Genomic DNA, 11,932 nt, shown 5'->3' on the forward strand with positions numbered 1-11,932 from the left:
TTGAATATCAGCCAGCTCTCCTGGACCCCCTTTCCTTCTGTGTGTTAATGTACTGCTTACAAATGTTGAGGCTCCTCACTTCGCTGCATCTTAATGGGAATTTTGATTATAAACCACTGTTGAATAGACCATACTATGTCTATTTGGAATATGTTAAAACAAATCCCCCTCTTCAAACAAGCGCGGATACATGAAGCATAAAATTCCAGAGTTAAATATAGCAGCTGTTCTTGAACTCTGAAAAGAGTTTTAGTCTTTGATTAAATACCAAGCTTAATGACTTTCTATTATGCTTTTTGGATTCTACAATGACCGATTAGTCTTGTTTCCAACTAATTTTCCAGATGATTTTCTAGACTCTGTGTGTCTTGTTTTAAACATAAAAACATCCTTTTTTCCTCCTAATTAGAATTTCTCTCTAACGCTGTTGGCTGCAGATCAGAAATCTGTCAGATTGCTGTTTTTCCTGCAGCTTAATGGTCTGCTCTCACATTTTCTGTTCTGCATCACTGCATCAGTGTAACTGTCCATTTAAGTTTGTGTGTTGTGAGTACATTAGGTGGATGGATCAGAGGTAATCCTTTCAGTAGAATAGTAGAATTTCTTGTCCTCAAATAAATAACTACTGGGTAGTCATGATGTTGCTGTGATGTTATTTGCACTACGAACTAAAAACCTCGAACTGACAGAATGATAAATGTGAAGTTTTAGGGGGGGAAAGGATAGCTTGTTTTGCCTTTACTGATGCTATTTGTTAGGCAGCTATAGCAGTTATTTCCAGTTCATATGTAAAAAGGGACTGAAACTGTAACATAGCAAGATATTGCTCAGAGTGCGTGAGTTGCATACTACTGAAAGAAATTATAAATGTACTGCTTCTTGCAGAGTTTGTGGTTTAATTTACTTTCAGCACTTGTTGCAGCTTTTTTTAAAAAAGCTACTTTATCACCACTGACATTTCTTAAAAATAAATAATAATAATAATGAGTGATAGGAAATTCAGTAGTTGGCCACCACCACTTAGCCCCGCCACTTAGTGGTGGTGGTGGAAAGTATTAGATGTTCATACTAGCTTTATATAGAAAAGAGAGAGGTGAATCCTTTCCTGGTTTTTGCAGAAGCTAACTCAGGAACGCAATTTTCAGTAATGTGTTTGCAGCACGGGTGAGGCCAATTAACAGAATTAATGAAAATAAGTTGTTTTAATTTCAAAATCCACAAGAATGTCATGTTAGACATTTGTAAGAAGAGAAAAGTCACAGTAGGAAAAATACAGGAAAATACCTTATTTTCAAACTTCAAGAAGTATTGTAGGGAAAAGGAAGGAGAATGATAAACTATAGGAAAAAATGAAAAGTTGTTCAAATGCATTACCTTGGAGCAAATTTTTTCTTTCAGAGTCATGGTGCTAAGTGGGGTTACGGAGTATTAGTGCCCAATATTTGAAAATCACCTACTAAAACAACACTTCGTCAGCATAGATTTTTATCTTACAAGTAACTAGAAAAAATGTAGTCTCAGTGGTTTTATTTTTTATGCTTTGTGGACACGTGTGCTGTGGTATTATTTTGGATTGCTCGATGATGCTTTCAGCCAGTCCTGCAAAGGTGTCTTCTACAGTGGTGTTTCTGCCCAGAAGTTGCAACATGACTACACTTTAGGTGGAGAGCCAGACAACATACACTGTGCATTTCAAAAACTGTTTTCAAGGTCAGGTAGAAAGTTGAGGTCTGTGTGTGCTGAAAAATGCAGTGTTTCCATGAGGCCTAGGGCAAGCAGAGGAACAGGGCTGTTCACTGCTGACCTGCTGTGCTTTCTGCTGTGAAAAATGGGGAAAACAATTTTAACTAGTGCGAAATGAAGCTGCACTAGTTAAGTTGCTGTCTGAGGAGCGGGCTTTCAGTGGTGATTTCAGTATCTGCTCTTTGGTGATGAGGCCAAGTGGTGCTCTCCAAAACTTGAGCTAAAGCTCCTTGTTGGATCCTGAAGTACTCTGAGCTTTGCCTCGGGGAAGGGCTTTGTGAAAGGAGACAAAACTTTTTTGTTAAGAAAAAATGATTAAAGAAAAAGAACTGTATCTAAGTTGGTGGGTTTATCCCACGTTTCTGTAAATACTCCTTTTAGCCTACAACCTATGCGCATGTTGTAGTTGTTACCTTTGAGAATTACTTTTTAATTTACGATGCAGTGTATTTGACTCATTGCCTTAACTTGATTCTGACTTACACATGTGGATCTGAAAATAGTTACAAAAAGCTCACAGAGCAGCTGGGTTGAAGAAATGGGGGATTCGGTAACACTAATACCAAGTTGTGTGTGTCGAAGGGTGTGTTAAAACGGCTGAGATGTGTTGATGAAAATGCTTTCTTTAGCCCTGACAGCTGCTGCAGGACGAGGAAAACTGGAAGTCTGTGAATTGCTGCTTGAAAACGGAGCTGTTGTGACAAAAGCGAACAGGAGGGGGGTGCCCCCGCTTTTCTGTGCGGTTCGGCAGGGTCACTGGCAGGTCTGACACATCTTCACAGATTAAACATTTTCTGTGGGAAACAGTCTTGGAAATAACATAAACTTTCTTCCTGTCCCTAATGACATAATAAATTAATGTAAATTTTCTAGTACTTATTCGCGTGAACTTTAAAGGGAGGTGTTCTGAAGCTCGCCGCTTGAGTTATTTTCAGGGATGCAAAGGACTTGCGAGTACTACATGCTGCATGAGAACTTTGGCTGTAATATATCTTTAAAAAATACTATTATTTTATCTATAATACTGTAATACTTTATAGAATCCATAGTACTTTTTAATAGCGCTTTATAAAGTACTTTAATACTACTAGAGTAGTATTAAAAATAATACTGTTGTTTTATCTATAATACTATAATACTATAGAATCTATAGTACTATATTTCCAGATCAAGAACAGAGAAAATTCCAAATTCATTGTACTGTTTTTGTGGTAAAGGAGAGAGAATCTTAGGGTTGGGGGCCCTTCTTAGGCCTGCCAATTTCTGTTGTTTTAAGCGCAGCATGAGAAGTGATCTTGAGCGGAGTAACTAAGCCCTAAATTGTTAATAGTTAACACAGGAATTGAGTGGGACTTATGAATGATTGCTTGTAACAGTCGCCTAGTCCTCTCCTACAAAAGTCTGGAGTAGAACTAAGTAGAACAAAATCTAAAGCTGCCTCATTTGTTTCTTATTGCTGTTTCCTGTTTCAGATAGCTAAACTTCTGCTGGAGCACGGCTCTGATGTGAACTCAAGTGACAAGCAAGGCAGGACACCGCTTATGGTGGCCTCTTGTGAAGGACATTTGAGCACTGTGGAATTTCTGTTTTCTGAAGGTAGAAAATAAATGTTTCAAAGCTGAATAGATGCTTCATAGACTGCATCTGAATTAGGTAATTTTACATATTAAACAGGATGACTTCATGACAAAGTTCACTTTCATTTCATAGGTGCAGCTATTTCATCTCTGGACAAAGAAGGACTGACAGCTTTGAGCTGGGCATGTCTAAAAGGACACAGGGAAGTGGTTCAGTATTTAGTTGAAAAAGGTGCTGCAATTGATCAGATGGACAAAAATGGACGAACACCCTTAGACCTGGCAGCCTTTTATGGAGATGCTGATATTGTAAGTAAAGCCAAGTGTAAAAACCAATCAGAAAAAAAAAAAAAGCATATCTCAAATCTTTATAATAATAAAAAAAGACAGCCAAGTTGCAAAGGAAACTTGGTCATTACATTTATGCTGCTAAGATTTTGGCTGCAGTGCAAGTGTTTGCTCAGAAGAGCAGTTACTAGGTAAGGTTTCGGTACTGAGGTGGCTGCAGCAGAAGGGCAGCCCTGCGCCTCTGTGCTCGACGGTGTCTAGTGACACCCTGTACCAGCTCAATAAGCAATAACATGGGTTGTGCTGTAACGCAGGATTGCGTTGTAACACAGGAACATTGTGTTTTGAACTGGAATTAAAAGAATGAAACAACAAACAGCAACAAAAAAATGGAAATAAAACTGTAGGTCATGAAGGAAAATACCACTTTCGTTTGTTTGTGTTTTCTTTTTTTTCTCCTGCCTCTGTAAACCCACAAGCACATTCAGGGAACCTCACAGGTCCATCCTATTTGGATACCTCAGTGGTACAGAGACCTCACATGAGAAGGACAGAAAAAGAAGAATAGTACGAAAAGGGATGAAATGAGAATGCTGCCTAGGGCTGCATTGCTTGTCATTCATAGGTATCTTGCAGGCATTGTGTGATGGTGGCACTGCTTAGAAAATTCATTGTACTTTTCATCTTGAAGATTTTGTATGGAAAAGCCTGTCCTTTTTTTGAAGTGTTTATGTATATGGAAATAAAGAACAGAGAAGCAGATTCATTTTTCTTCGTTTGTTTCAGGGGTGATTTCAGAAATAGGACCACAGCTCAAGTCCTTTTTCAGTCCTATACCTGTCTCACACACCACCTCTGTTATCAGTCTATAAGAATTTTTAGGGGAAATACATTTAAATTTGAAATGAAGGATGTCTGAGGTGAAAAGTTGACAGACACTGTAAAAAAACTAGACCTAGAATCTCTTAAATCTGAAAAATGCCTTTTAATTATAAACTGAATTCAAGCAAAATGAAGTGGCAGCTTGAACATGCTGCTGCCCTAGCTCTCCAGCCATGGGCACTTACCGACTCTCCTCGTTTCTGTTCACAGGTGCAGTATTTGGTAGAGCAGGGAGCAGTGATTGAGCACGTGGACCACAGCGGCATGCGGCCACTGGACAGAGCTATTGGATGTCGAAATACGGCAGTAGTGGTTATGTTGCTGAGAAAAGGAGCTAAATTAGGTTAGTGATACCTACCCTCTCCTCAAAGAAGAGAACTGGATGTCTGTCCTGCTGGGACAACTGTTAGTTCTGTAAAGTAGATTAAATAAATCTTGAATTGCACAGTAGATTTTTCCAGGTAATATGGTGTATAGTGCTTATTAAGATAAATTAAACTCTTCCCTTTTTTTAAAGTCAAATATTGCAGACTCACTTCAGAAGTGAGGAAGGGCAAGGAATCTTCCTCTACTCCTTTCTTTAATATATATTGATCAGGAATCTTTACATTTTTAGCACTCTATCATGATATTCTTGCACAAGAAAATAGTGATTACTCTGCTACTCCTTATTTTTGCCATTATTAATTATTTTAGATGAATTTAACTTAAATTTGACTTCACCAGCATGTTACAGGATCCAACGTTTTTGCAAAGCATTGGCAACATGTCCAACTGGCGTATTATTGGTAGGCAAGTAGATGTTGCAGTTGTGTGTGACTGTTGAATCTGCAGTACCTTTAAATCATAATTTAGCATTATTTAATTTCTAAGTATTAGGAATAAGTACAGCACCTTCCTTAGGACCATACTTTCCCATGAACTTTCATAATGTCTTATACAGACATCAGGGGAAAACAGAGTTGGACCATTTAATACCTAGCTGCTCTCTGTGGGGAGAGGACAGGGGGAACAAGGCAGTATGGATCTATAGATTAAAATTGTTCCTTACATGTAGAATATCCATTGAACTGGATTATGCTTTCTACGGCAGTATCAGAAACAAACTCTTCTCACCTACTAGTAAATATTAAAATTTAACTTGCAGGAAATGCAGCATGGGCAATGGCAACCTCAAAACCTGATATTCTCATCATTCTGCTGCAGAAACTGATGGAAGAAGGAAACTTACTGTACAAAGTAAGTAGATATATTTTCTACTAGGAAAACACTATACTTGGATTTAGCTTCTTTACATGTCGCATTGTGTACTTGCACATCTGTTTGGAGTGATACCAGAAACTCTGAGAAAAAAAGAAGCCAAAAATTCATTTAAAAAAAAAAAAAAAAACCTTTCCAGCTCTGGAGCTTATTGGTAGCAGCACAAGTTTTACACCATCACATTAAGAACATGCTCTGCTAACCCCATTTAGATATTAGAGGTTTAAGCATTTACATCTTCAATTATTTGAATTACTGAATTATACATGAAGAATAATTGTTTGGGTCCCAGTGATCTGTATTAATGTAAAAACTGTGATATTTCACCAGAGTAGTAATGAGCCTGCAAAGTAATCTCCAGTTAATTCAGAAGTTCTCATTTTGTCGGTGTGTCAGCTCAATACACACATGCACATAGAGCCACACGCAGAGAGTCTCTGTCTGTGTAGTCTTTACTTGAAGAGCACCTGCTGGCAGATGTTGGATATCAATGTGCTTTATTTTTTTGCATGAGCAAAGGTTGCAAGAGTTTCTGAAAAGTCACTTATTTCCTAAATTTCTAGAAAGGCAAGATGAAGGAAGCAGCCCAGCGCTATCAGTATGCATTGAGGAAGTTCCCACGAGAGGGCTTTGGAGAAGAACTGAAAGCTTTCAATGACCTGAGAGTTTCATTATACTTAAATTTGTCACGATGTCGCCGGAAAACAAATGTAAGATACTGTTGTTAACTTGTTGCTTCTTTGGTCCTGGGAATCTTAGAGTTGTTTTCTACTGCTTCGTAGAGAGCGTGACTTGTTGCTATCACTGTGTTCCTGTGAATCTTGATCTTCATGCTGAGCTCCAAGGGCAGAAGAGAGGCGTGCTCCAAAGTGTCCGCTAGCATCCAGGGAAATGCTTGCAAAAGGATAAAGTATCGGGTAGTTTCCCTGTGGGTCACTGTGTGCATTTTTCTTACAGACGTTGTTACTTCACCTTTTTATTAGAGGTCTTTGACTGTATGACATAATTGAGCTGTTTTGTCAGTGCATGGGAACAGTTCATGGGATAAAGACCTCTTGCCAAGAGAGAGTAATTATGATTGCTCCCATGTAATTGAATTTTTTTTTTGAGAATCGGGCTGTAGTTGCTTTCTGTGGTTTGAAGTAAAAAGTAAAAGTGCTTTTTAAAGGTAAAGGTGCTTTCCACCACCTTTGATTAACGAACACCATAGCCCACTAATAGAGCTGTCTTTGATACATTTCATCATATATTTGCATTAGTTGGGAGTGGGGGGTGGTAGTTTTATATCTTCACCAGTGCATCAGTGAACCTGGGTGACTGTTTAAAATAAAAACCCCTTACTTTCTGAATATACCGTACCTTACTCCTTGCCAAATGTTTCTGCAGCATAGGCAGACAGCAGCCATCCCCCATTCCCTCTTTTCATGACTCTTTCATCCCTTAGTCATCCAAGTGAGTTACTCTTGGTAGCTCTTACACATTAAGGGACATTTGAGCAGGACTTCACAGGGACTGTTTCACTGCTGCCATGCTCTGCGTGCAGGACTGGTTCTTGCCTCTCCGCAGGGCTGTCCTCCTGCTGCCTCTAAGCTCACATCATCTCCTTCAGCACATCGGCCAGGAGCTGAAAGCCGCGGGGACGGCAGCGCACGCGGGTCGCTGCTGCTCCTCGCTGCCGTGGGCTCGGGTCGCTGCTGCTCCTCGCCAGCCCCGCTGGGGCGCCACCGCCTGCGTCACCCTCCTCACACGCAGCAGTTCCACACAGGAGCAGCTGCCGTCCTGCGAGGTGCCCATGGCCCCTCTTCCTCCCGGAGATGCCTTGTGGAGCCTGCACGAGCATGCTGGAGATCTCCTGGTGTCAGAAGCACCAAGCACTGTGGAGACTTGATGCTGTTCTCACCTTTCCCTTGGCCACTGTTGCCCCATTCAGTCCTAATTGCTGCTTCCTGTCCTTGGTTTAACCAACAATTTACTGTATTATTATTCCTCTTTCTTGGCAAATGAAAATGAAACACTTTAGACCTAGTGCAATTCTTGTCTAAAAATGCCAGATACGTTATCAAAGCAAGCTCCAGACACTTCAAACTTATGGCATGTTTTTTTCTGTTTCCTCTGCGCTTTTAGATTTTCAGCTGGTCTTTTTTTTGAAACACATTCTAAACAGATCTTTGTCATTTGAGGCTGTCCCATGGCCTGTTAAACATGTGTTCTCTTTTAGCACCTTAACAGCTTTAGCTTGGAAATAACTAGATCTTACCCTCATTAGCATTTCTTTTTTAGGCACTTCAGTTTCAGCTCCCTTTAGTTGTCACAGCAAAGGTTAGCAACGTGAGGTCTGTTCTCAGTCTTTCTGAAAAATACTTGTTTTTTTCTAACTGATAAATGTGACTTTCTAGACTGGATGAGCTTTTGTTTAACACATCTAATGGAGAACATGAAGTTTTCTTTTAATGACACTGTATAATGAATATATTTTGTTAAATTGTCAGGACTTTGGTCTGGCTGAAGAGTTTGCTACCAAAGCATTGGATCTGAAACCAAGGTCTTATGAAGCCTATTATGCTAGAGCAAGAGCCAAGAGGAACAGCAGGTACTGTTTGTGCATTTCTACACAAGCTTTTTACTTCATCACACTGATGATAATGCTTTCCTTTAGGTAATCAGAATTTATACCAGAAAGTTATATAGAAAAGGTGTTTTTCCTGGTGCAGTTTCCTGTGCATGTTAGGTCTCCATATGAGTGAAAACTAACCAGGCACAAACCAAAAGCCATATTGAGCACTCTGTTAGGTAATTGTTGGGGATCTAAAAAGTGACAAATTGATATGTTAGTGTATATAGGAATATGTTACATATAAGAGTGAATAAGGGCCACTACTGGCTAGTGAGAGCTGCCAGTAGATTCACCACCTGTTTTTTGAGCAGTAGAAGTCATCATAGTATGGATTTCAGCAAAGTACCTATTGGGAAGATAATAGTAGAGGGCTCCTGAGATGAGGTTTACAGCAGCAGTTCTAGAGCCCTCCCAGGCTGGCTTCTGGGAGGGTCTCCTAGGACACACGGGCAAGTTCCAGGACCAGTTCTGTGCTTCCACTGTAGAAAAGAGCTTCCTGGGTTGGGGGGGGGGGGGGGGGGGGGGATCTGACTTTTTCTTGATGCAACATTTTCAAGATATGCCAGATGGAGAACACTGTCTTGAGTGTAGCAGAAATGGCTTTGCAGCAGGTAGTACTGACTCATCTCACCCCCCAGTTTGTATTGATAACTTCTTTGTTTTAACAGAAAGCTCCACGCCGCCCTTGCTGACTTACGTGAGGCCACGAAGCTGTGTCCCACCAACCAAGAGATAAAGCGCCTGCTGGCTCGAGTGGAGGATGAGTGCAAGCAGCTCCAGAGAGCACAGCAGCAGAGGCGCCAGTCCCCACAGCTGGGACAGCCCAGTAACAGCTCCGAAAATGAGGAGGAGGGTGTTACGCAAGGGGTGAATCATAACTTTAGTCCTCAGGAGAGAACAGAAGAATCACCACACTGTGGCATGTCTGCTTCCTCTCCACAAAGGCTGGAACGTCCTTCGGCTGCCTCGTCCTTCACCAGGACCCTTCAGGAAAGTGCTCAGCAGAAAGCTAGGCCTGCGTCCCCACCAGGCAGAGCAGGCAGTAAGTACCTGAGGGAGCCAGGCCTTATCCTGCAGCCAACCAAGCAGGCACAGATCGTGAAAACTAATCAGCACTTGAGTTCTATTCAGCCTGTGTCAAAACCTGGAACCAGTCAGTGTAATCCAAGGTCATCTTGTCAGCATCTTCCCCAGACTCCTTTGCCAGTACAGCACCCTGGAAACCTCTACGGCAACAAAATTGAGCATCTGGATGATTCAAGCACGTTGCCACCTGGGAGTGTTGCCAGTGGTGGCAGTGCTGGTCTGTGCGATGAGCTGTGCAAGTCCAGCCAGTGTCCCCACCTGCAGCACGGTGAGAGTCTCTCTTCTCATCCTTCCACAAGTAAGTCTAAAGCTGCTGACAGGTCAACAGCTCCTGCTCCAGGCAGTTTCAGTGAAGCAAGACAGCAAACTCCTGTAGCTAGTGGTGTGTCTCTCAGTTCTCCATGCAGCAGTTTGATTCTTGCCAGTTCAACCAGCAGCTTAAGTTCGGTAGGCAGTTTTACAGAGAGCATGAAGGGACTGGGGCCAGATACTCAAACCAAGGAGAATAAAGTAAATCAAGTTCAGGGTCCTGCTGCCGAACACAGACCTCGCAACACACCCTTTATGGGAATCATGGATAAAACTGCAAGATTTCAGCAGCAGAACAACCAATCCAATCGCACTTGGCATTCTCAGGCAACAGAAGGATTAACGAATGCTGGTTCCAGCAGCCTTCAGCCCTCAAATTTTGAGCATTACCCAGTCAAACATTATCAAGCTAAAACCTTCTTCAGCGGCGTCACTGCAGGTGACAGCATCCAGAACGGTGTGCAAGGTCGTGAGCAGGGTGGGTGCCCGATGGAGAACAGAGCAGCCGGACCAGCTCCGGCCGGGCATGCGGAGCCGCCGCCCAAGCCACAGGCTCACGGCGGTAGGGAAGGCCATCCGGCCACAGCTACCAAACCAAAGCGCTCGTTCATCGAATCCAATGTGTAAATACCCTTGGGAATGATACACATCTGTAAAACTTAGCTCACACCATCAGAGCGTTACTTCTGCCTAAAATACTGACCGGCCCTTCCTGCGTTTGAGGATGAAGTCAGTGCTGGCCAGGATTTAGTGGCATACCAGCACTTCAAGCTGTTCACACCACCCCAGGAGAGTCATAGGAACTGGAGGAGCAAATCGTGTCGACTCAGCTGGGATCATCAGCCAACAAAATGGGACCTCGAGTGGGAGAAGTCCTGCAACTTTACCCTTAATATGTGGCTCCTCTAATCCAGAGTTTTAATCTTGGCTTTTGGTTGTCTTACATCTCATCACTTATATAATAATTGTGCCTCTAAAATACATAAGTGCTTGACTCTCAAAACAGTATTAAGAAAACTGTCTGCTGCATAACATTCAGCTCTGTACATGTATGTTTTTTAGTCAAAGATAGTATTTTATCACTTTTCTAATGGAATCTAATTTGGATTGCATGATGTACATTTAAGAACCTTAAATATGTGAATGAGTAAACTACAAGCAGTCATATTTTGACATGTGACTAACCTTCTAGTAACTATAAGGAAAAAAAAAAATAAGCAGTGACATTTGCATGTGCATTGAAAGGCTTTGACCATATTGGTTATTGCACTGAGTAACACACTAGTATGGCATGTTAACAGTAACCGCACTTTACATAGTTTATCTACTCACCTTTGGGTGCTTCCTTAAAGGAAAATATTTTGGCTTTTTTCATGGGGAAAAAAAGGTACAGGAATGAAATGCTTATAAAGCATTTGTATAGGAAATCCAGGGAATCGATGCAGTGAGGATGAAAGTTTGAGGAAAAGTTTCTGTGCATTTGTTTTTTAGGACAAAGTTGTGAAGTATTTTTCAGAGTAAGAAAGGTTTTATATTTGCAATACTCTTCTGAAAAGAACCAGATGTAGTGACATTCCTATGAGTGAAATTAGGTTGGGACGATCAGCTCAATGTTTTCAGTCACTTTTCTATTCTCATTTGTGTACAGTGTTGTGTATACATTGTAAACTGCCTTATATCCATTCTTATAAGTTTCTTGTTGAGTTTGCATTATTATGCTTTAGCTTATTTATTTTTTACTGTTTCTTTGATATTTTGTACCAGTCTTATTATTCTTGTCCCGTAGTTCTGTTTTTGCACAACTACTGTATTTTTTCCATACAAAATAAAAATTATTAATATAGTTGTGGGATGAGGTGCACTGACAGTTACAGGAAAAATCATCTCTGCATGTATGCTTAGTAACATAGAAAAAGGACTTTTTTTGTATTTTAAATAGGAATAGGATTACAAACTTTTTAATATTTCTTAACTTCTGAAAGATTCTTTGCAAAGTTTAGACTTGAAGATAATTAATGAAGCAAAAAATTCTAAGATTTTAATTTAAAAACTGTGAATTTCAAGACTTCATTTGTCAAAGAGTGTGCACTTAAGATACCAGTAACTTCAGAAAAATGTTGTTCGGTATTTTTTTGGAGGCACCAATTTTTTATTTGCTTTGTCTTGTTTTTTT

The 11,932-nt window shown here is 40.7% G+C and overlaps 1 protein-coding gene across 3 annotated transcripts in view; it reads left to right on the forward strand.

The window, feature by feature from the left end:
* Nucleotides 1–11,697, forward strand: part of TANC1 (tetratricopeptide repeat, ankyrin repeat and coiled-coil containing 1) — a 55,169-nt gene extending 43,472 nt beyond the window's left edge. For all 3 annotated transcript variants that reach the window (XM_026038141.1, XM_026038143.1, XM_026038142.1), the window contains 8 exons: nucleotides 2,373–2,506; nucleotides 3,216–3,339; nucleotides 3,454–3,629; nucleotides 4,701–4,833; nucleotides 5,638–5,729; nucleotides 6,314–6,460; nucleotides 8,240–8,340; nucleotides 9,033–11,697. In XM_026038141.1, the coding sequence (XP_025893926.1) occupies nucleotides 2,373–2,506; nucleotides 3,216–3,339; nucleotides 3,454–3,629; nucleotides 4,701–4,833; nucleotides 5,638–5,729; nucleotides 6,314–6,460; nucleotides 8,240–8,340; nucleotides 9,033–10,386 (2,261 nt within the window). In that variant the 3' untranslated portion in view covers nucleotides 10,387–11,697. The remainder of the gene's footprint in view (nucleotides 1–2,372; nucleotides 2,507–3,215; nucleotides 3,340–3,453; nucleotides 3,630–4,700; nucleotides 4,834–5,637; nucleotides 5,730–6,313; nucleotides 6,461–8,239; nucleotides 8,341–9,032) is intronic.
* Nucleotides 11,698–11,932: the final 235 nt, after the last annotated feature.

The sequence above is a fragment of the Nothoprocta perdicaria genome, unplaced genomic scaffold (genome assembly GCF_003342845.1).
Source record: "Nothoprocta perdicaria isolate Ctin4 unplaced genomic scaffold, notPer1 scaffold_203, whole genome shotgun sequence".
NCBI lineage: Eukaryota > Metazoa > Chordata > Aves > Tinamiformes > Tinamidae > Nothoprocta > Nothoprocta perdicaria.